Here is a 23,858-nt window from a genome sequence, read left to right on the forward strand (position 1 = left end):
TTGATTCTGAGGATTAGCCATGGAAGGTGGCCGAGTGTGAAGGTGAATCTCAGTGTAAAATGGTAGAATTCCTGGAGTGCTGGTCACCAAGGAACGGGGGGACATTGGTGTCAGGTGGGGAAGGGGTCGCCTGGAAGTCAGGGAGCTGATGTAGGAGATGGGATGCTGATCTGATGGGATAAAGTGATTTTGGTTATTGGTAATGAGAAGTTCAATGGGAGTGGAAGGCTGAGGGAGGATTGGAAAAGAGGTCAATATGTGGATCGTCAAGAGGGTTTGGAGGATCATTATAATGGGTTTTTCCACCTTGGTGGTGTGGAATATTTGGATTGGATAACGTGTCGTGTGGGGACAGGGACTTCCTGTGCATTGGAGGATGTTGAACTGTATTCCTGGCTTCACAGGACCCTTTCAGAGGTGAAAATTAAAAATTTCTCTAGATATTGACAAGTGTCCCCAGTGGGCAAAATCACCCTGGCTCAGAACTACTGATCTAAGTGGGTTATAATAATCAACCACAGTGTGGATCGAAGTATTTTGGGGTCGTCACTCCACATCCACAGAGAACTCAGAATAACAGGAAGTGGGGAGTTCCCTGAGGATGCGGGCACCAAACCATCTTTAACTTCCTGTATTCTGATGCTTTGACATCTGGGACTGGCTGACCCTGGAGACATTTCCCCTCTCAGCTGTCTTCAACTGCTGGAGATAGTCACAACTTTCCTGCAAGTGTGCCTTTCATGGGTAAACCAACCAGTCCTAGCTTACACTCCCAGCCACACCTTATGGAGCTCTGAGCCACAATCCACGTGCACAGTCACCCAAGGTCAGGTATCAGAAACAACGAAGGACGTCCCATAACCCACAGCTACTAAAATGACCTAAATGAGCCTGTCGTCAGCCTGCTTATCTCGCATGACCTGTTTCTTCCAAAGGGAACTTCAGTGGCTTTGTCCACATTTCCTCCTGCATCTCTCTGGGTTTTTGCTGACCAGGTGATTCCCCGTGTAGCTCCCCTGGCTGTGCTGTGCCCTCGACTTGTGATTATGAGCAACAAACTTTCCTTTTAATGGCAGGTATCTCCTGATCTGTTTAACTCCTGTGTGTGAAACTTTGTGATTCATGCAATGAGAACCAGGCTTTATGTGAACAGACCAGAGCCCAGGTGCAGGGCGGTCATTCCAGAGCCCAGGTGCAGCAGGTGCAGGGCGGGCATTCCAGAGCCCAGGTGCAGCAGGTGCAGGGCGGTCATTCTGCCCACACAGGTATGTGTTGGGGAAGGGCAAGTTGAAACAGAGCCTGAGAGATGAATTCATTAACGAACAAATTGGAGCCCCAAGCCACATTTCCTCCTTTACAGCCACCTTGGTAGGACCCTACCCAAGCCCCAAATGCCAAGCCAGAGTGCAGAGCAAGACAGCAGCCCTCAAATCCCCCCTCTGGGAGGTGCCAGGACTCCCCTCCTTGGATGCTCAGAGACAGGATGGGAGCAGGTGACGGAGGCGTGGGTTCAGGGCCAGGCAGCCTGGAGACCTCCCCTCCCTGCGCCCAGTGCCCTCCTCTGTAAAATGCAGACACTCCTAAGACCTCACGCACAGCCAGGGCCGCTGGGGATGGCCGTGCGTATTCTACCCCGCACTTAGGCTCCTGTCTGAGGAGATGAGAGGGTGTGAAATGCAGCCTGCACTCTCTCCACAGCTGTGTCCATGCCAGGGCTCAAGATCCCACACCTCAGCCTAGCATTGCTCTGTCCAAAGGCAGACAGCCTGGTACAGCCATGTGTGCAGTTATTTTCACTTCAAAAAAAACCTTATTAAACAAAAACCAAATATATGTAAACACACCAGTTTTTTAAGTATCTCATTTTTTTTTTCTAATTTGAGGCAATGCCTATTGTTGTCAAGTATCTTTGCTGTCATTAGATGGAACTCTTGAAGAATGGAAAAGTAAATAGGTATTCTTTCTTAATATTTAGTTGTAGCAAGATACACATAATACAAAATTTGCGGCCACACACGGTGGCTCATGCCTGTAATCCCAGCACTTTGGGAGGCCGAGGTGGGAGGATCACCTGAAGTCAGGAGTTCAAGAGTAGCCTGGCCAACATGGTGAAACTTCATCTCTACTGAAAATAGAAAAAAATTAGCCAGGCTAATTTGATTCATGTCTGGCTTCCCCGCTCAACTGACAGCAGGCCCCAGGACAGCTAGTGGCTGTGTCATCATGATCTGCTTTGCCCTCACCGTCCTCTCTTACATCCGCATCTTGGCCACAGTGGTTCAGATCCGTTCAGCAGCCAGCCGCCGGAAGGCCTTCTCCACCTGTTCTTCCCACCTGGGCATGGTGCTCCTGTTCTATGGCACCGGCAGCTCCACCTACATGCGACCCACCACCCGCTACTCCCCGCTGGAAGGGCGCTTGGCTGCTGTCTTCTACTCCGTCCTCATACCCACCCTGAATCCGCTCATCTACAGCCTGAGGAACCAGGACATGAAGAGAGCCCTGTGGAAGCTCTATCTCCAGGTGCCATACTAGGGTCTGCCATCTGGATGCGGGAGGGACCCAAAAATCCACCTTCCCAAGATTTTCCTGGTGGTCGTGGTGGAAGTGTTAGTGCCTCCAGAGACCCCCAGGAACACACCTATTCGCGAAAGTTGTCAACAAAGTTGAATTGCAATGAATCATGCAGGAGAACCCTGATGGATGTCTGGATAAAATGGAGACAAATCCAATGTGCATTTAATTTAGGCAAATAGTATTAAATGTACACAGGGGAGGAGAGAAAGAGGAGGAGCAAATAATTTAAATAGGGTGGGTGATTCCACCCAAGAGCTCACTCAATAAATTTATGACCTGGACTACGAATCCAATAGGAGACTGTCCTCTCAGCCTGCCTCGGTTTCCATGCACTTCCCCATGTGGACATGTTTTATCCTGCTCAGTGTGGTTCTAATGTTTAGTGGTACACATTTTTTCATCTAGTGTTTGTCCTAAATGCAAGCCAAAGCCTTCATCACAAGCAGCAGCATCTATTCTAGAAGAAAAATAGGCCATATTGGACGTGCAGATAAATGGTTGGTAGTCTTCACGCGGCTGCTTCCTAAGGGAAAGTCAAGGGTACCTTTATCTTTCTGCAATGTTTCTCTGATAGCAAACCCTGTATTTGTTGTATTTCTGGTTCAGCTGCTTTAACAGAAACAAAATAACAGCAACTTAAGTCATACAGAAGGCTTGTTTCTCTTTTGTGTAATCATTTGTGCTTGGAGGTGACCCTGGGTGTCTCTATGCCACAGTCATCCTGAGGCCAGGTTCCTTCTATCTCGTTGCTCTACCATCCCTGAAGGTTTCCTTATTCCTATGGTGGGAGTTGGATCACTAGCACCTCATTCACAATCCAGCTGCTGGAAGAGGGACAGAGGAAATGGAGGGCAAGCTACATGGTTTTAAGATGTGACCCAGAAGTTATACGCTTCACTTCTGCTAACATCTTATTGGCTGGTGTTTAGCCACATGGTCACACTGACCTCAAAGGAGGCTGGGAAATGTTATCTCCAGCTGAGAGCCCAGATAAAACTCATGAAAGGAGAGAATGTTATTTACTAATTTGTAATCAGTCCCTCACATCTGATCTCTTGATGAGCCACCATTTATCTTCTTACTCAATCCTACCATTATGCTTCCAGTGGCCACCTGTACTAATGTTTAGTGGCACTAAAACTTTACATACATTGTCACTTTTATATACATTATCTCTAATATTCAAAACACCTCTGTGAGGTAGTTGTAATTTTCCTCATTTTTCAGATAAGCACAATAAAATTCTGATAAGTTAGGCAGTTTACCCAGAGTTAAGAAGGTTGAGAAAGGCTTGATATTTTTAGATTGATATTTTTAGGTTTGATATTTCAGAATCACTCCGGATTCTTTTTTTTTTTTTTGAGATAGGGTCTTGCTCTATTGCCCAGACATGAGTACAGTGGCATGATCATAGCTCACTGTAGCCTCAACCTCCTGGGCTCAAGTGATCCTCCAACCTCAGCCTCCCAAATAGCTGGGACTACAGGCATGCACCACCACACCCTGCTAACATTTAATTTTTTTTTTTTTTTTGTAGAGATGGGAGTCTCATTATGTTGCGTAGGCTGGTCTCGAACTCCTGGGCTCAAGTGATCCTCCCACCTAGGCCTTCCAAAGTGCTGGGATTACAGGCATGAGCTACCATGCCCAGCCTCTACTTCTTTTAATGATAGAGATTGAATTATATGTGTCTAGGGCTTTAAAAAATCTTACCTTACAGAGGCATTTCTCAGAAGTTTTAGGAGTCAGTTGCAGTCCTACCAACATATCCCTGAGGATTGAACAATTCTGCTCTACCTGGGACCACCCTTTGATCAAAGACATAACCCTTAGGAGAGACATAAATTGGCCAAAGAGAGAGAAAATGGGTAGGTGACCAGCCAGCTTGATCAAGTCTCTGGTGACTACTGGGGCATGGCAGATGCACACAAAGGTGACCACCAATTAGTCACTTTCTTGTATAAACCCTTCCCCTTGAGTGTAGTAGGAACCTGGGATTTGCCTTCAGCCAATAGAATATGGCAAAGGTAAGGGTTGGTCACTTCCACAGTTATCTGAGAGCTCCTCTCTGAGGTGAAAAACACCTCATTCTGTTTTATTATCTCCATTACATTTGCCACCCTTATGAAATTATCTAAATTACTGAGTGTGTTTGTTCTACCCCAACCACCCCATTCCTCTGAATATAATATCCATGAAGGCAGGGTCTTGTTTTCTTCAATGCTGTATCCCCTGTGCATAGCGTAGTACCTGACACATATTAGGTGTTAAATATGTATTTTTATGAACAAATAAATGTGAAGCAGAACAACAAAAAACAAAAACCAGAGCTGTTCTTGTGTAAACGAGGGTGAGAGGGCTGGGATCCTTGTCTATTTGGTGTTTTCCCAACCCCTCAGCACAGTCATTTCTGCAACACCTACATGGGATCTTTGAGTTCCACAAACCTGGTTCAGACACCTCTTCTCTAATCAGATTAATACATGCTATTGAATCGAAACCACCATTGATTGTAAGATACTCCATTATCTTGCATTCCATTAAGAAAGAAAAAGACACTGCCAATCAAATTGTGACACTCCATCAATAAAACATCTTGATTTTCCATGCTAAAATGTGCTCCTCAGCCTTCAGATCACAGCTGAAATGTCACTTCCTGATCACCCCTGCTGGCCAACCTGTGTCATTTCTCCTTCTATACTCTCAGCGAACACACACTGCAATTTTAATTAATTATGTAATTATTTGTTTAAAATGTCTTCTGACCCAAAAATGAAAACAGAATGAAGGTTAGAATTATGTCTGCTTGCATACTATTATCCAGTGGTATGTTGATAAACTTGCTCTCTCAAAAAAAATTATAAATAGCATTTGACAGTTTCTATGGTGTAAATATTCTCACCACAGCTGATGTCAAGCTATCAATAGTTCAACAACTTATTTCCAACATTCCTGAATATTTATAATTGGCTCTTGTGAGGTGACACCAGCTTGCTCCAGCACAGTTCACCCAGGACCAAACACTGTATCTGTACATAATAATGGCTTAATAAATGATTGGTTAGTGAATGAATAAATGGTTGTGAGTCACACTGAATGAATATGTAGCAGGTATTTCAAAGTTAACAGTTCAAAATACAGCCCTTTATGTCTCCTTCATACCTGTGGTTTTTCCGTTTTCACCTCAGTTAGCAGCACTGACATCTGCTGGTCACTCAGGGCAAAAACCTCTAGGCATATTGATTTCTCTCTCTCCCTCACCTCTTCCCAGCACTCTTCTCATTCAGTATGTCCATGAGTCCTGTCAATTCTATCCTCAATGTGTATTCTATTCTATTCAAAACCCATCCCTCACACCATCCCCATGGCCACCATGCTAACTAACCCAGCACATCATGGCCTGGCCACAAGAGCCTCCTGCCTGGATTCCCTCCCTTCAGTCTTACCTTTCAAAGCTCATCCTCCCTCCACCTTCACTCCCCACACCCTGCCAATGCAAAAGCCACAGGGTGTTGCTGAAAAGATAAGTCAGGTCCTATCATCCTCCCGCTGCGGCCCTCCAGGTCTTCCACGATCGGACCCCACCCAGCTCTGCAGCCTCCTCTATCACGCTCTCTCCTGCAGCTTTTATTCCCAGCTATGCTGGCCTTAGCTCAGTTCTTCAAGCAAACCATTCTTCTCCCTACCTCGGGGCTCTGCACTTGCTCTTCCGTCAGCTGAAATACCCTTCCCCAAATCTGAGCATCACCGCCTCTGCATATCTGAGCTTCATTCTAAACGTCGTCTCTTTGGAAAGACCTCTCCTAACCACTTCTTTAAGTGGCATCATCCCCTCCCCCTCTCGCACATCCCCCCGTTTTATTGCTTTCTGAGCCCTTATCACTGTTGAAAATCACCGTGTTGCATAACTTTGCAGAGCCTGAGACAAGGACTTGGGAAGGGTGGTTTATGCCTGGGAAAAGGCAGGCCCGGTGCCGGGATGTAGTGCGTCTGCGCGCCCGTCTCCAGACTACAACTCCCAGAATGCGCGGCGCCCCAAGCGTATTTCCGCTTCCGGTGGCGTTTTAGCGGGAGATCCGAGCGTCTCGGCTGGTGGAAGGAGCGAGGAGCTTTGCTGTTGTGTGCGAGTGTGTACAGGTGAGTTTGTCCGTACGCGTGATTAAGTGTGTGCGTGTGATCAAGTGTGGGGGCGAGTGTTGCGTGAGCAAACCTGTGAGAGGGTGAGAGTCCGTCCGTGTAGGTGAGGGAGCTAGCAAGAGTGTGAGCGAGTGCGAATGTCCGTGCAAGTGTGGGCGCGTGATGTGTTTGAAGATGTGTTTGTTCGAGAGGGTGTGTGTTGGGGTCAACGAGGGTGTATGTGTGTGAGTGAGGAAGCGTGAGTGTGTGGTGTGTGTGCGAGCCAGCAAGCTGGAATGGCTCTCGCGTGCTTGTAGATCATGAGCGTGACTTGGTGGCTTTCTGTGATGGTATTGGGTGCGTATGGCTTTTTGCTGTCCATGCATGATTGTGTTAGCTTGACTCGTGTTGGTGTTGTTTATGTGGGAATGTGAGGGATTTAGTTCATGAGATTACGTGTGTGTTGCTCTGCAGTCTCAAGCTTGCTGGGTTATCTGTTTCTGAATAGGATTTGACCCAAGTTCAGTGTCAGCTTTTAAAACAGCCTAAAAACTCTGGCCTTTGGCATTGAGAAATCAGAAAGTTTTTTTTTCTGTCTGTCTAACAGTTGTGGAAGAATTAGACAATTCTAAGAAAGAAAGTTTCCTGAATTAGCATTAGGAAAACTAGACACAAAAATCCCACTTTCTGAAAAAATGAGAAACTTCCTAATTGTAACTAAAATGATCAGTAAACAAGCCACTTGCTGGTTTGGAAGAAAGGAAACACACCTATGTGTTCTCTTTCTGCCAGCACTTGAATTCTCTGGTCCAACTGTTACGCCTTCTACATGACTTTCATTAAGAACAAGCAGCACCCTTAAATGCATCTCAAGTGTTGTATGTCGCTAAAGGCCATGACCGGTTCTTGGTTTTCCTTATCTCCAAGCTAAGCCTCAGTTTCTGCATGCACAAAATTAGGAAGATAATATCCACCCATCTACAATTCAATGCATTGAGTCACATGAAAGTTTTGTAGACAGGAAAAGTTCTGTGGCATTCGGCCTGATCAAGTCAGCTTTCCTGGGTGTTGCTGAGTTAACTCTAAGGATTATACGGAAGGACCATCCCTAGACTAATTCTAGACCTGGCTCCTAATGTGCAGGTCAGCAGTTCTTTCCGTGACTGGCAAGTCTGAGGTCATTTGCAAGTTAAGGAAGATAAATGTACTGATATCTGACTTGGTTTGCGCCAGAGATGATTTTTTCAAAAGATGTATTAACTGGGTTGGATGCAGTGGCTCACCGCTGTAATACCAACACTTTGGGAGGCTAAAGCAGGAGGATCGCTTGACCCCGGAGTTCAAGACCAGATTGGGCAACATATCAAGACCCTATCTCTACAAAAATAAAAAATAAATAAAAAATTAGCTGGGCATGGTGGCACTTGCCTGTAGTCCTAGCTGCTTGAGAAGATGAAGTGTGAGGATTGCTTGGGCCCAGGAGCTCGAGGGTGCAGTGAGATGTGATCACATCACTGCACTCCAGCCTGGGCAACCGAGCAAGAACCTGGCTCTTAAAACAAAAATTTATTAACTGGAAAATTAGGCTTCTTCAACAGTTATTTCAAACTTAAGAGCTGGATGCCCCCACATAATATTAAAGCTGATTTTCAAGGATCTCTTTTCTCAATGTAAGAATGAGTCCCAAAAGTGAGAAAAGATCTGTGAAGGCTGTGGTGGAGCAGTGAAAAGCATTGTAATTTTCTTGACTCTTTGGGCCAAACATACAGGAGGGACTTCTTTCCAGTAAACAGGAGTGAGGAAAAGACAAGGAATTTAAATATATCTATGTATGATCTGCAAAATACACGAGCTGTGGCGTATAAGTTAGAAAGATCCAGCCATCTTTCATGGTTTACAGCAGTAGATGGACACAGCTTTGCAGAATTGCAGAACTTGGGTGATTGAGATACCTAAACCTGGAGTTTTGAATCCCAGCTTTGTCATTACTAGTTGTGTGGCCTTAAACAAGTCACATCACCTCCCTGTGCCTTAGTGTCTCTGTATGTAAGATGGGGCGTTGTTACCCATCCCACAGTGATGGTGTGAGTGACCGACGTGAATCTCCCAGCATCCAGAAAGGCCCTCCAGTCTAGGAGGGGCCCTGAGACTATTAACAGTGGCCAGTTAGGACAAACCAAACTGAAAATAGCAATTATCAAGCCTTTATTCACTGACTTCAATAGCATAAACAGAGGCCAAAAAGAAAAAAGTGCCAGCTTCTCTGTTCTTTTTCCCACGTAGCAGCACCGGGCGAGGGTCAGATGAATCTATACAGGAGGTAGGGCTCATCTCCCTGCCAGGGAACCCTGAACAAAAGGGCCCCAGATCAGACTTCTCAAGTCGGGATGATTTTACCTCCCAGATAAAATGTCGAATGACATTTTTGCTTGTCACAATTGGAGAAGCGGGTGCTCCTGGCATCCACTGAACAGAGGCCAGGGATGCTACTAAACACCCTACAATGCACTGGATGGTCCACAGGAGTTGCCCAACACCAAATGTCAACTGCACCAGTGGAGAAATCAATCCTGGTGCTGCTCCCACATCTGATCCTATCACTCTCCCTCTCACTCGCAACTCTTCTACTGTCTCCTCCACCAACATACAAAGCTATTTTCTGACCAAAGAGCTCTTTGCTCATGCTGTTTCCTCTGCCCGGACACTCTCTTCTCCAGGGTCCCAGGCTGACTTCTCATCTGATGGTCTTTGCTTAAAGGCCATCTCTTCAGAGAGCCTTTTTTGGACCAACCTGTCTTAAATTAGCCCTCCCACTTCCATGGTAACTCTCTACCCTCTTTCCTGGTTTTATTTTTCTTCATAGCATTTACCACCTTATTTTGCTTATTGCCTGTCTCCCCCATATTGCACATTAAAGTTTGAGAAATACTGGTTTCAAGAAAGGATTGAAAACTGAGGATCCTACAGGGGCCAGCAGAGATGATCTTGGGTGACTTTAATAAAGCAGCCAAATGTAGTTAGTCTGGTTCTAAAATTTCAGAATTCCTTGGCAATGCTGAAGTGACCCTATTCTTGAGATGCTGGCTTTTTACAAGAAATATAAGAAAAACTCTATAGAAGAAAACTCACAACTGCAAAAACATGCAGAAATAACTATGGAAAACTTGTGACATTTTGATAAGAAAACTATAAAGCTTTACTGATTGATACAAAAGCTTGAATGAATGAAAAGACAGTATCATATTCCTGGATGTTAAGATTAAATGTAACAATGTTAATCCTTCCTAATTTATAAGTTCATTGCAATAATAATCAAAAGGTTGGTTTTTGATTACTGAAGATAAATTTTAATCTGGAATAACGGAAACTTACATATATAACTTCACATAAATTTATGCATACATGTACATATACTTTTTAAAGGCACAATGATGGAAAACATTAAATATAGCCATAAAAATTAAGAAGAATATACAGGGCAACAAGCCAATAAAAGCAAGTAGATGGTCCAAATATAGAACCTACATTATAAAATATAACAATTTATAATTTACTAATAATGTTGGGGCAATTAACAATGAGGAAGAATAAATTTAATTCTCTTTTCATACAATATGCCCAAGTAAATTCAAGAATGACTAAAGCATATTTTTAAAACTCCAGAATAAAACACTAATGTTTACAGAGGGTTAGATTTTGTAGGGTTGGAAGAAAATAGAAGGATTGAAATATATAAAAATTGAAACATTTTCAAAAAATAAAATACCAAACAGGGAAAATCATTTGCAGCCAAGATGACAACAAAGAATTAATATCTTTATTATGCAAAGAGATGGTTCAAACTGATAGGAAGCTATTAAAGTCACATAGACAAATGATTAAAAGACAGACAATGTGAAGAGAGGAAACAATGGCTTAAGAAGCTTACAGGAGAAAGTTCAACGTCCTTAAAGATCAAAGACAATTAAAATGAGATGCCCTTTCCCCTATTAGCAAAGTTGCTCCTAAACACCCTACAATGAAAAGTGCTGTTATTACATAATGCCAGCTGGGCGGGAGGTGTGGGGGGTAGTGGGTGTGTGTGAGGAACACGTATCCCCAAGCATTACTAGCAGTAGCAGCAGTGCAAACTGATGTAATGTTTCCAAAAGGAACTTGTATACATCAAAAATCTTAAAAGCAATTATACACCTTCTGATGCAGCAATTCCTCTTTGGCAAATATGTATTGTAAAGAAATTTTACATTTGGAAAAAGGTTTAAGCACCGAAATGTTGATTATAGTATGTTCATAACTATGAAAAATTGAAACTAAATTTTACCTCCTAACAACAGAGGAGGAGCCATCCACAGAAAGCACTGGGTATGCTGTGCCACTGTTAAGGAGGTGATAACCACAGATGAGTGAGTGATGACAGCAGTTTTGTAAGTATAAGATTGGGTAGAAAAACAAGATACACTATCACACACATGGAATAGTCACAGCTATATGACAACTATCTATAAATACCTTAAGAATAGGTAATACAGGGTTGGGTGTGGTGGCTCACACCTGTAATCCTAGCACTTTGGGAGGCCAAGGCAGGCAGATCACCTGAGGTTAGGAGTTCCAGACCAGCCTGGCCAACATGGCAAAACCCCATCTCTACTAAAAATAGAAAAAAAAAAAGCCGGGCAGGGTGGTGCATGCCTGTAGTCCCAGCTACTTGGGAGGCTGAGGCAGGAGAACTGCTTGAACCTGGAAGGCAGAGGCTGCAGTGAGCCACGATCGCGCCCCTGCACTGCAGCCTGGGCAACAGTCACAAGGGTAACAAAGTGGACAGGTATAGACCATGAAAATGAGATCCTTACTTCAGCCACTCCCCAGAGGCAACTACCTTCATAAATCTAGTCATTAATTTTAAGTTACAAGAAAACAGACTAAAAATGTTAGTGGTGTTCATAGTGTATTTTTCTGTTTCGGGGCAGAGGGAGGGAGAGAGATCTACATTTCTGTTAAGTAGTTGCCTTTAATGAGTCAAATATTGCTTTAAAAAGAAAAATAAACATCCATCAGAAATGTGTACTTAAAAGGAAACTGAGTTCACACAAATTAGTAAGAAAAAGCATAAAGACAAAAAAGCTAAAGAGGTAAAGGGCCTAGGTTATACATAAAGAAGTTTTTAAAACTTATTTGGAAAAAAATGCATAATAATAATGCAAAAATGGATTAATTATTGTTAATAATAATCTTTTTTTGGTTTACCAAATAGGTGAAGATTTTTTGGTTGTTAAGTGAATAAATACCCAGTGCTGGCAAAGTTATTTAAAGGGAGTATTTATTTGGTACCAGGGTGACAAAGGCAGTTCTTTGCACATACAAAAACTGCTTAGTGTGTCTTGTTTGCCTTGGGTGCTGTGCTGAGAAAGATCCAACCCTGTCCTCAGGTTCACTGGAACCAGAGAGTGCATAACTGGTTAACAACGCCTGCCAGGGACTCGAGAGGGAGGATGGTAAGTTTACCACCTATTTCATACCTCTGGCCCTCCCTATGCTGAGGGCTACAAATGGCAGAGCCCCTCCACAAACAAATCCAGCAGGATCTTTCGAGAATCTTAGAAATGTTCATCACATGTCATCTAGTGAAACCACTTTTTGGAAATCGATCCTAAACTGTAAATACAGTAATTTATGCTTTGTTAATCAGACTTTTATATAAATTAAAAATTGTCACAAAATCAGAAAAGAACTTTAAACTTGTAATGTTATTTTTAAAAACCTACACATAGAAAAAAAATTTGTAGAAAAAATACTAAAATATGATAAAATGTGGTTGCATTTTGATGTGTTAACTGTGGTTTACAACTCTAGTTTATTGCTGCTAATAAAACATTTTAAAAAATAAATTTTAGGCCGGGTGCAGTGGCTCACGCCTGTAATCCCAGCACTTTGGGAGGCTGAGGTGGGCACATCACGAGGTCAGGAGTTTGAGACCAGCCTGACCAACATGAGGAAACCCCGTCTCTACTAAAAATACAAAAATTAGCCGGGTGTGATGGCATGCACCTATAATCCCAGCTACTCAGGAGGCTGAGGCAGGAGAATCGCTTGAACCCGGGAGGCAGAGGTTGCAGTGAGCCGAGATCATACCACTGCACTCCAGCCTGGGTGACAGAGCGAGACTCCATCTCAAAAAAAGAAAAAATAAAATAAAATAAAATTTAAAATACTCCCTAATTGCAACTACTTGTTACTGAGTGCCTTCTAAATACCAGGCACTATTAGGCTCTTTTCTATAGATGAACTCTAGGCCTTTTAATGGTTCTCCCAGGGGAGGATCCCCATTTCCTAAGAAAACGAAGTATAATCAGCCTCTAAGGAGGACCTTGAAATTTGACCTCAGCTCTCCCTGGCTCCAAAGCCCACCCTCTCTCTTCTCTGCCAAGGGTCTCTTCTACTTGTGAATATAACTACCTCCCTGGACTTGTACTAGCTGCATACCTAGAACTATTAGGAAGTTTATTAGCCTTCTCTGTATTGCAAAATTTTCTTTAATATGCTCAATATTATTTGTATAGTGAGGAAACAACACCTAATAAAACTATGTTAAAAATCATAGTTCAGGCCAGGCACGGTGGCTCCACACCTGCAATCCCAGCACTTTGGGAGGCTGAGGTGGGGCGGGTCACAAGATCAGGAGATCAAGACCATCCTGGCTAACACAGTGAAACTCCGTCTGTACTAAAAATACAAAAAAAAAAAAAAAAAAAAAAAATTTGCCGGGCGTGGTGACGGGCGCCTGTAGTCCCAGCTACTTGGGAGGCTGAGGCAGGAGAATGGCATGAACCCGGAAGGCGGAGCTTGCAGTGAGCTGAGATCGCGCCACTGCACTCCAGCCTGGGCGACAGAGTGAGACTCTGCCTCAGAAAAAAAAAAAAAAAAAAAAAAATCAGAGTTCAAACAAAAGACTTCAATTCATCTGTGGCTCTTTCAAGGCCTGACTTAAATCCTGTCATATCCTAATATGGGTTCATCATGCAAATTCTTCAAGGAGAAGATGGTTGCGGAGGAGAGGTAAGTGGTTTATAATCCTTCCCTAGAGAAAAAAAATCAAGACAACTTTTAAACCCTGCTAGAATGAGGCTAGGAGTGTTTCTAAAACCTTCAAGATACAGACATTTTGGCTCAGAAATTCCACTGCTGAGAATTTCCCCTTAGGAAACAAGACCAGATGCAAAGACGTTAGAGCAAATCAATAAGGAAAAATGCCAAAACCCCAAAACCCAAGGGCTAAAGGGGTGGAAGCATAACTATAGCAGCAATGTGTATATAAGAGATAAATTGGCCGGGCACGGTGGCTCACACCTGTAATCCCAGCACTTTGGGAGGCTGAGGTGGGCGGATCATGAGGTCAGGAGATCGAGACCATCCTGGCTAACATGGTGAAACCCCATCTCTACTAAAAATACAAAAAAATTAGCTGGGCGTGGTGGTGGGCGCCTGTAGTCCCAGATACTCGGGAGGCTGAGGCAGGAGAATGGTGTGAACCCGGGAGGTGGAGCTTGCAGTGAGCCAAGATTGCACTACTGCACTCCAGCCTGGGTGACAGAGTGACACTCCAGCTGAAAAAGAAAAAAAAAAAAAAAGAGAAATTATAAGCAACCCCAGTTTCCAACCATGAAAGGCCAGATGAAATAAATTAGGACACATCCATGCAACCAAGTACTAAAAGGAAATTTAGGAATGTATTTTTGTATATGGAAAGATGTTCATAATATATGAGAATGAAAATGATAGCCCTCAAAACAGTGTTTATGGTAGTATATTTCATTTCATAAAAATATAACTTTTTTTTTCTGAGATGGAGTCTCATTCTGTTGTCCAGGCTGGAGTGCAATGGTGCAATCTCAGCTCAGTGTAACCTCTGCCTCCCAGGTTCAAGCGATTCTTGTGCTTCAGCCTCCCAAGTAGCTGGGACTATAGGCGAGCGCCATCATGCCCGGCTATTTTTTTGTATTTTTAGTAGAGACGGGATTTCATCATTTTGGCCAGGCTGGTCTCAAACTCCTGATCTCAGGTGATCTGCCTGCCTCGGACTCCCAAAGTGCCAGGATTACAGGCATGAGCCACCATACCCAGCCTAAAAATATAATTTTTAAAAGCTATACAGATTTATGCATAAGAAAAAATGGGCATAAACTTTTAGCAGCAAGTATATTTGGGAGGGGGAAATACAAATATTCAAAGAAAAAACAAACATATTTTCTAGTTTTCTTCAGGGAATGTATATTACTTGCATCACCACTAAAAAACTTAAAACATGAGTGTTTCTAAATTTATAGGCGTGAGCCACCGTGCCCGGCCTACAATGTGAATATACTTAACATTACTGAACTGTATGCTTAAAAACGGTTAAGACACTAAGCTTTATGTGGTTTTTACCACAATGAAATATAAGAATTTTTAAATGAGTTCTTCTAAATTTAAAAATGTAAACATGAAGAGGAGTGTCTAAACTGTTAGCCATATCACGAACTGGGGAGGAACAGGAGGGAAGTTCTATATTAACCTCAGGGTTGCACAGGCCTTAAAAACGTGAGAGGGGATTGCTTTAGATTAAGAGACTTAAGAGATCAAACAACCAAATGCAATCTGTGGACCACATTTAGATCCAGATTGAAACAAGCCAACTGTCAAAGGACATCTTGGAGATAATCAGGGAAGTCTGGTTATCGTGTGAGTAAAACCCTTTGTCTAAGGTGATTTAAAAATTTCCTTTTTAAGTAGAGGTACTGAAGTTTAAAAAACATAAATGAGTCCATTAAAAATATGTCAAGTAAATAACAGTTCAAGCAGAATACAGATTTAGCAAAAACTGCAACAGGAGAAGTGAAATAAAAGACTGATCGGGCTATAAGCCTTCTGACCATGAGGAAAGAAGCAGATTTCATGAGAGTGAATGAGGTAGAAACTACCTTAAAGACATGATAGGGTTTTCCTGGAGGTGAAGGGAGAAAAATTATGGAAGATGTAGAAAGTAAGTGGTTCCTGGAAAGGATGGGAGCTTATTGAAAAGGCACAGGAGCCGACAGAAAGAGCTCCCAGTGGCCAAAGCTGTAGTCATTTGAACAACAAAATAAATGACAGTACTGAATTACAGCCCGTAGAATACATATCCACGAATCCAATCTGATATAAAGGAGGGCAATCCTCCCTCACGATGAGTATCACTGAAAAAGGCAAAATCTATTAGCTACTTTCCTATGCAACAAAAATATTCTTTGTAAGCTTTTCACCTGTGTGACACGTGAGGAATCCCCTCTTCGAAAAATTGCAACTTTTTTTTTTTTTTTTTACCACACTTTGATGAATGTTCAAGTTGTTAACCAGGTGTGGGGCTAGTGAAAGGCCTTCTCACATTCACAACACTCTAGGAGGAAGCCAACAATGTTGAGAAAAGTGTATGCTGTGACTGCAGGTTTCTCAACAGTGATCGCACTCAACAGTTTTCTCGAGAATGGAATTGATAATGTTGAGTGAGGTATGAGGGTCGGCCGAAACATTTCCCACATAGCTGACACTGGTAAGGCCTCTCTTGAGTGTGAGTTCTATAATGCTGAATGAGATATGAATTCCGACTGAAGACTCTGCCACAGTCACAACACTGGCAGGCTCTCTCTCCAACGTAGTCATGTTTCCGCTGATAACGAATTAAGTATGTCTTACTGTGGGACAACCCAGGAGGAAGGACTCTTGCTGCCTCATGGGCTTTGAGATGTTGAAGAAGATGCACATTCTGGAGAAAAGCTTTGCCGCACTGAAAACATTCAAAGTAGTCCTCCTGACTATGAATTCTTACACGTTCACAGAGATTCGCACACTGGATGGAAGGCTTTCTACCTTCATTGCAGCCAGAAGTCTTCCTACCAGAATGGGTCTTCTGATGTCTGTTGAGGTGTGGCATGAGATAGAAGGCTTCACCACACTGTTTACATTCATAGGGTTTCTTCCCAGTATGGATCCGTTCGTGTCTCCTAAGGGCTACTTGAGTACTAAAGGTTCGTTTGCAAAATTCACATCTGTTGTGTTTGTTCTCTTGGGATGCTGACTGGGGACTCGTACATATTCCAGGAGCAGTGCCTTCCTGGGGATCCTTTCCTAGAGAATCCTTTGATTGTTTACTAAGATTAGAGCTTCTCTCAAATTCATCACTGCCATAGCTTCTTTCCGGAGTGAGGGTCTTGGGGTCATTCATTATTATAGGAGTCAAAAGTTTCTCTTGGTTGCCCTGGTGTGGTTCCAATGGATCATCATGAGACTCTCCTGCAGAGACAATGCCAGAAGTTACCTACCGCCAAATTATCCAATCCTGCCCCCCAATAATGATATTTCTATAGGCAGGCTTTGCCCTGGAGTTAGTGCTTTGGTTTCAGGTCTCTTTTCCTAATCTGAAAAAAAAAAGTAAAAATTCCTCTATTCTTTTTACTCAGAGAGACATACCAATATAATAGAAATAAAGAGACCAAGGATAACAAACAGATCTTATGGAGGTTGAGAGAGTTTTCTGAAAACCTAAAGAGAAAATGGAAAAAGGATAGAAAGGACAGTAAGTGGCCGGACACAGTGGCTCATACCTGTAATCCCAGCACCTTGGGAGGCCGAGATGGGTGGATCACAAGGTCAAGAGATTGAGATCATCCTGGCCAACATGGTGAAACCCTGTCTCTACTAAAAATACAAAAAATTAGCTGGGCATGGTGGCGCATGCCTGTAGTCCCAACTACTCAGGAGGCTGAGGCGGGAGAATCGCTTGAACCTGGGAGGTGGAGGTTGCAGTGAGCAGAGATCGCACCACTGCACTGCAGCCTGGATGACAGAGTGAGACTCTGTCTCAAAAAAAAAAAAAAAAAAAAAAAAAAGGAAAAGACAGTAAGCAAGGAAGAGTGAGGAAGAAACAGAAAAAATATCATCTAGGAGGATGGCGTGTCAAAAAGATGCCACAATTGTACAGAGCAGAATGAGCAGAAATCAGAGAAAGAGCTGGGGTTGGGGTTTGTCAGCATTTTCCAAACCATGTTTGGCAGATCGCTAATATTCTGAAAAACAAATAGCTGTTACCATGAAGGGGGCTCCATTGTCAAGTTAATTTGGGAAATGTTGTATGACACAAATCAAGCAGGTTTCATTCCTGTAGGATTCAGAACTTTTAATATGCACCTTGAACCCTAAAGCGGGAAGGTACAGAATGTGGCATTTCTTAAAGTGATCTTGCTATGAAACATTTTTTTGAGAACATCTATTACTGTGGTTCTTCAGGACTACTGAGGAAACACTGGAGCAAACAGGTCAACAACCTCTTGTTCAGAATTAAACAAAGATTCTCCTTTCTTAGCTCTGAATCTCTTGTTTTACCCCAATCTACACTGCCAACCAATCCTCTTTAATTCAATATTTATTAAATGCCTGTTTTGTGCAAGGCATTATCTAACCAGATGGGTCAGAGGTCTGTAAAAGGGACTCTAATCAGACTGTAAGTGACAACAGGAGCAGAGATGGGGGAACTGACTCCACTTAGGAACAGGAAATGATTAGTGGAGGGGACAGCATTTGGCGTCAGTAAACAGGGAAGGGGGGCGAGTTTATATAAAACAGCCTGAGTTAAGCTATAGAACTGTGAAAATATACAGTCCTGGGGAGCTAGAAACACAGGACCTTAGTTGCAAGATCTGTAGAAGAGGCTGGGATGCAAATTTCAGGCCAGAATGGGAGGAACTTCAGGGTTTTGCTAAAAGTTTGAATTTTATCTTGACGGAGGTAAGAAGCTGATAGCTTTATAAAGGCAACTCTCTGGTTGGAAAAATACTGAAGCCAAGGAAGTCAAGTATAAGACTGTGGTTTGGAAGAGAGGTGGTGAACACAGTGGTTGCATCCTGGCAGACACTTGAAGTATGTGAACAGAGTACAGGTAAAACAGCAGAGCCAGAACATGGCTTAGGAAGTCATCAGGAAAAGAGGGATAGCTGGGCCCATCACAATGGATTGACTCTTTTAGGAAGTGGTCTTTGAAGAGAACACTCAAGAATGGAAGAGTAAGAGAACACCTAGTCCTCACTGGCTCTTCTGTTTTCCTTACCCTGCTGTATATCCAATATTTCAGCATATTCTGTCAGTTCTCCTTTCAGGGAATACCTCCAACCTGACCCCTCTACAACCACAGCCTCAGCCTCCATCATCTTTAGCCTGGTGGACTTCAATGGCCTCTTGAACTGGTTTCTCTGGCTTTTCCTCTTAAAGCCCGTTCTCCATAGGACAGCCAGATGGATCTTTCTAGAATAGCACTGCCCAGTAGAACTCCCAGTGATGATGGAAATGGTCTACATTTTTGCTGTCCAGCACAGTAGCCATTAGCCACATGTTGCTATCAAATAGTCGCAATGTGGCTTGTGTGACTGAAGAACTAAATTTTAAATTTTATGTAATTCTTACTAGTGTAAATGTAAGTAGCCACATGTGCCTACTGTCTAGCATATTGGACAGCAAAGTTCTAAAATATCAATAACACTACTTCATGCCCCTGCTCAAAACTTCCCACCATCTTTGTATCTCACTTATAATAAAATTCTTTAACATATTCCTAAGCGGGCTGGCCCCTGACTATCTCTGTGATCTCATCTTCTATCTTCCACTTAACTCAGACCATATTGCCCTTCTTACTGTTTTTGGAACACCCAAGCTCATTCCAATCTCAGGGCCCTTGCACTTGCTGTTCACTCTGCCTGTAACACTCTTCCTCAAGATTTCTACATTGGTCCGCCCCCCATCTCATTCAAGTCTTCCACAGTGAGGCCTTCTCTGACTATTCCATCTCAAGCAACTTCCCATATCTCATTCTCTATCCACTTTACGCTCCGTTATTATTTGTCTGTTTTTTAAAACTACTGCCCCCATTAGAATGCAAGCTCTATGAAGGAAGAGATTTGTCTTATTCATTATTGTATCCACAGATACTAGGACAGTATCTGGCCCACCACAGAAGCCTGATAAATATCTATGAGATGACTGAATAATGAAGAAACCAGAGTAGGGAAAGAAAAGAAGACAATGAAAGAAACAGAGAGGAGTCTTCCTGGTAACTTCTTGAATTTTGTTTGGACATCCACTTTTCCACTCACACAGACAAACGTGGAGGAGGGCTGTGTCAATCAGCACTGTACTGGACACAGCTGCTAGTTCAGGAAAGGGATATAACCCGATATGGAACAATGAAAAATCAGGAGAGCTGGAAAAGATGCTTCCTCTCTCTTGAGAATGCTTCTTGGACACACCAGCTCTTTCTTGCTCCTTTTTTGTACAGGAACAAAAAAATGCATCTAGGATTTATTGTCAGAGTTGAAGGCAGAGTAGAAGGAGAAAGTGAAACTAGGTCTTCGATGACTTCACTGGGTCCCTGAATACAGCCCAGCTGATCAGTATTATAGGCTAATAATCCCTCTATGACTTTAGCCAGTTTGGGTGTGGGTTTTCTGTTAACTACAACTGAAGGACAACAGTGATCCAGCTGATGCACATGGTGACCCAATTCAAAGAAGCGGATTTCATGAAGATGGTAAGCATTATTAGACTGTAGCCATAGAGTTTGGAGGAGGTGAAGTCTATGGTTCCAGAACTATAAGGATGCTAGTGGGAACCTTTTGTGGAAGTTTCAGACAAGAGCGTATATGTGTGTCTGAGTTGGCAGAAGTAGGGGGATGGAAACCAGAGGGTGGGGATTAAGAAGAAAAGGGAAGGGAGCGTCTAGGTGTCAACAAGTCTGAGGAGCTGATGTGAGGGAAAGTGGGAGGGCAGTGAGAAAGACAAGTGGTATCAGGCCAGGATTTTTTGTTTGTCTCAGTTAAAGAGGAGAGATCTATGATTTCTAGCTGCAAGGAGAAAGGCATGAGTGAATGGAAGGGCTGGAACACAAGGGTAAAAGGACACTGGCCTCCCTGGAGCTAAGCAGGAGAGGAACTCATGTTGCATGAAAAGATGGGCTTCAGAAAGGAGATGAAGGGGAGTGCTGAGGAGAAAGAGCACCTACCAGACTTCTCCTGGCCCAGGGGACTTTGAGGAAAGCTCTCTGACTAGCATTTACTGGTTCCCCCCTCCTACACCCCGGGCTTCCCCCTCACTACTCACCTTGACAAATCACTGTATGTCTGCTGTCTGTCTCCATTGCATGTGATTCCTCCTCTTCCAGGCGTGAGATAATGTCAGGTTTAGAGAATTGGTGCCCTGTTGGAGAGGAAGACTCAGAACTCAGGGTTTCAGTAACTCCCAACCTTAGGTCCCAAAGACTCTGGAATAATAAGGAAGGAACAAACTCTCGCAGGAGTAAAATGAAGCCTGTTTCCAGCCTATAGAGATTTTACCCCCTAAGGGACATCTAAAATGTATGGAGATATCTTTGGTTGTCATAACTGTGGGAGCAGAGGGAGGGGTTCCTAGTGTCTAGTATGGCTGGAGGCAGGGACACTGCTCAACATTCTGCAAGACAGCCCCACAACCCGGGACGATCTGGTTCCATGTCAAGAGTGCCAAGGTTGAACAACCCTGCTATGAAGACTAAAAAGGGGGCATGAGGGCAGTGTGCTGAGCTCTACACTTCAGCACCAAGAATCTGACATAGCTGCTCAAAAAGTCAACATTATAGTTCTTTTCCCTCATGGGATAACGTCCACTGCCCCTTTGTCTTGAAGTGCTGCTCCTCCCCCTCCCTTAGTTCCTTGTTTCCCAAACTTCTATCATTTGCATACCAAATTATTATCTATTTGTTTACTGTCTGACTCTCTCCACTCAAATGTAACATCCATGAGAAGGGGAAATGTCATCTATTTTGTAACCAAAATGCCTATACCAGGCCTTGTATGTCTGAATTCACTGACGAGTTAATGAATGACCCTTGCATTTTGGCATTTCTATGTGCCATTTATAGTCATATTCAGTATTTATTTAATGTTTTTCTTTAGATCACCTTTCTTTTTAACTTAGATATGCTTATTTTCTTTTTTCTTTTTTTTTTTTTTTGAGACAGAGTCTCACTCTGTCTCCCAGGATAGAGTGCAGTGGCACGATCTTGGCTTACTGCAGCCTCTGCCTCCCAGATTCAAGTGATTCTTCTGCCTCAGCCTCCTGAGTAGCTGGGACTACAGGCGCCCGCCACCATACCCAGCTAATTTTTCGTATTTTTAGTAGAGACGGGGTTTCACCATGTTGGCCAGGCTGGTCTCAAACTCCTGACCTCAAATGAACCACCTGCTTCAGCCTCCCAAAGTGCTGGGATTACAGGCGTGAGCCACTGCGCCTGGCCAATACGCTTATTTTCAGTGGAAGCTTTATATCAACCCTATAAATGGAAACCAATGTCACTCACACACACACACACAAATGGAAGGTAACATCATGATAAATATCACAGAAACTAAGGTTATTGAGTGCTAGCTAGCTTCTGTTGCCTATCTAACATTCAGGGTTTGATGTCTGCTCTCTCTTTACTAAAATGGAAGAATAACAAGATAGACATGCTAACACCAAACTGATATTCTCTACTTGATACCATCAGAAGGCTTAAAGGAAAATTGAAGAACTTCTTTTTCACCAACAGATTGAAGGATTATGTCATGCTGTCCAAGTACTGCCTAAAATAATCTTCTATTTAGCCCACTGTACTCATTCCACACTTAGGAAGACAATGTCCCAGGTGATATATAAGATCTCTATTAACACAAAACCTTCAGTGTTAAAGAAGCCAAGGGCTCACAAGATAGAAATGCTCCAGGTCACTGCATAAGAGCTGGAATGATACAATTAATTTATTTCCTCTATTTTGACACTATTCCCTCTATTTTAAGTCATAAAATGTGGTAAGCTAGAGAAGAGTGTAAAATATGCTGGAAAATGTACTTCCTTGTAACCGATAAGAACCAGAGTTAAACATATGCATCCCTGTGCTAGGTTTGGGGTAGGATGTGTGTTTTCCCACTAGGTCCCTGACTTCACCAGGTTACTGCCAGTGGAACAGTGTTTGTTTTGGATTCTGTTTTTCAGGAGACCTCAAGCCCCCAAAAAAGCCACTGAAAAAGGAGCTTGGCACTGGCAACATAAACTTTTCACTTTTCACTTTCCACTTTCAACTTTACCTGTGAGAACAGGTAAAACAATTTTGCCTCCGCATGTAAAGAGAGATTGGCAATCTCTGATTCTTCAAACTCAAGCCAGTAGAAGTCTTTGGAGCTCCGGGAATTTTTAGCAATTCCTTCGCTCATTCAGTAAACATCATTTTGAGCCTTCCATTGTGCTGAGAACTGGTGGAGCAAACCCCTGTCTGGTAGCACATCAGAGTTTAAAAGAGCAGATTCTGGAGTCTGCTTGGGGTTAAATCCCAGCTTTCGACAAGTACTTTAGCCTTTCAATGACTCAGGTTCCTCAACGTTAAAAATGTCAATAATAACAACAACAATAAGTATACCTCCCCCTCACAGGCCTAGTGTGAGGATTAAAGGAGTTGAAATATGCTAAACACTTACACAAGTGCCTGACACATATGTCGTGCTCAAGAAATGTTAGCTATTTTATAATTAACAGTGAATTTGATATTCAAATATTAAAATATTGCCTCTGACCTGGGTTGAGACTCACTGACATGGTGAACCGCCATTACTGATGAGAGGACACGAAGGAGTTGAGAGCTACTGCCCTAGTGGGAAGAAACCAAGTCCTGTGGAGAAGGCATACTTACCCAGGGAGACCAGGTTCCGGTAATTCTCCAGCATCACCTCCCTGTAGAGGTTTCTCTGAGCAGCACTAAGGGAGCTAAGTTCCTCTGGGCTGAAGTCCACAAACACATCCTCGAAGGTCACCAACTCCTCAAACACCAGAAATGTTCCTAAGTGTTTGAAGTCCAGGAACTATCCCAGAGAGAGGAGAAGGGAGGTGGTTAGAGAGGACTGAACATGATGCAGGCATTCAGACCAGCAGAGAGCTTCCACGTGCTCTAATCCAGAGCCACAGGCACCTGGCATTGCATCTTTCTTTGTCTTATCAAGTCTGAGAGAAGTGGGAACATTACTGAAACAGTTCCTATTGCTAATTACTACAGATTTGGGTTGAGGGGGAAATATCCTTTTAAGCCACTTTATAAAGACAGAATG

At 43.1% G+C, this 23,858-nt stretch overlaps 1 protein-coding gene and 1 long non-coding RNA gene across 9 annotated transcripts in view; one reads left to right on the top strand and one right to left on the bottom strand.

Moving 5' to 3' along the window:
- Nucleotides 1-23,858, top strand: part of LOC115931653 (uncharacterized) — a 127,850-nt gene that overhangs the window by 86,751 nt on the left and 17,241 nt on the right. The gene's annotated exons all lie outside the window — the stretch shown is intronic.
- LOC101133547 (paternally-expressed gene 3 protein-like) overlaps nt 13,572-23,858 on the bottom strand; it is a 92,423-nt gene continuing 82,136 nt past the window's right edge. For all 7 annotated transcript variants that reach the window (XM_055370699.1, XM_055370697.1, XM_055370698.1 and 4 more), the window contains 3 exons: nt 23,447-23,615; nt 20,848-20,943; nt 13,572-16,995 (listed from right to left, as the gene is read on the bottom strand). In XM_055370699.1, the coding sequence (XP_055226674.1) occupies nt 16,172-16,995; nt 20,848-20,943; nt 23,447-23,615 (1,089 nt within the window). In that variant the 3' untranslated portion in view covers nt 13,572-16,171. The remainder of the gene's footprint in view (nt 16,996-20,847; nt 20,944-23,446; nt 23,616-23,858) is intronic.

This window comes from Gorilla gorilla, chromosome 20, assembly GCF_029281585.2.
Source record: "Gorilla gorilla gorilla isolate KB3781 chromosome 20, NHGRI_mGorGor1-v2.1_pri, whole genome shotgun sequence".
Taxonomy (NCBI): domain Eukaryota; kingdom Metazoa; phylum Chordata; class Mammalia; order Primates; family Hominidae; genus Gorilla; species Gorilla gorilla.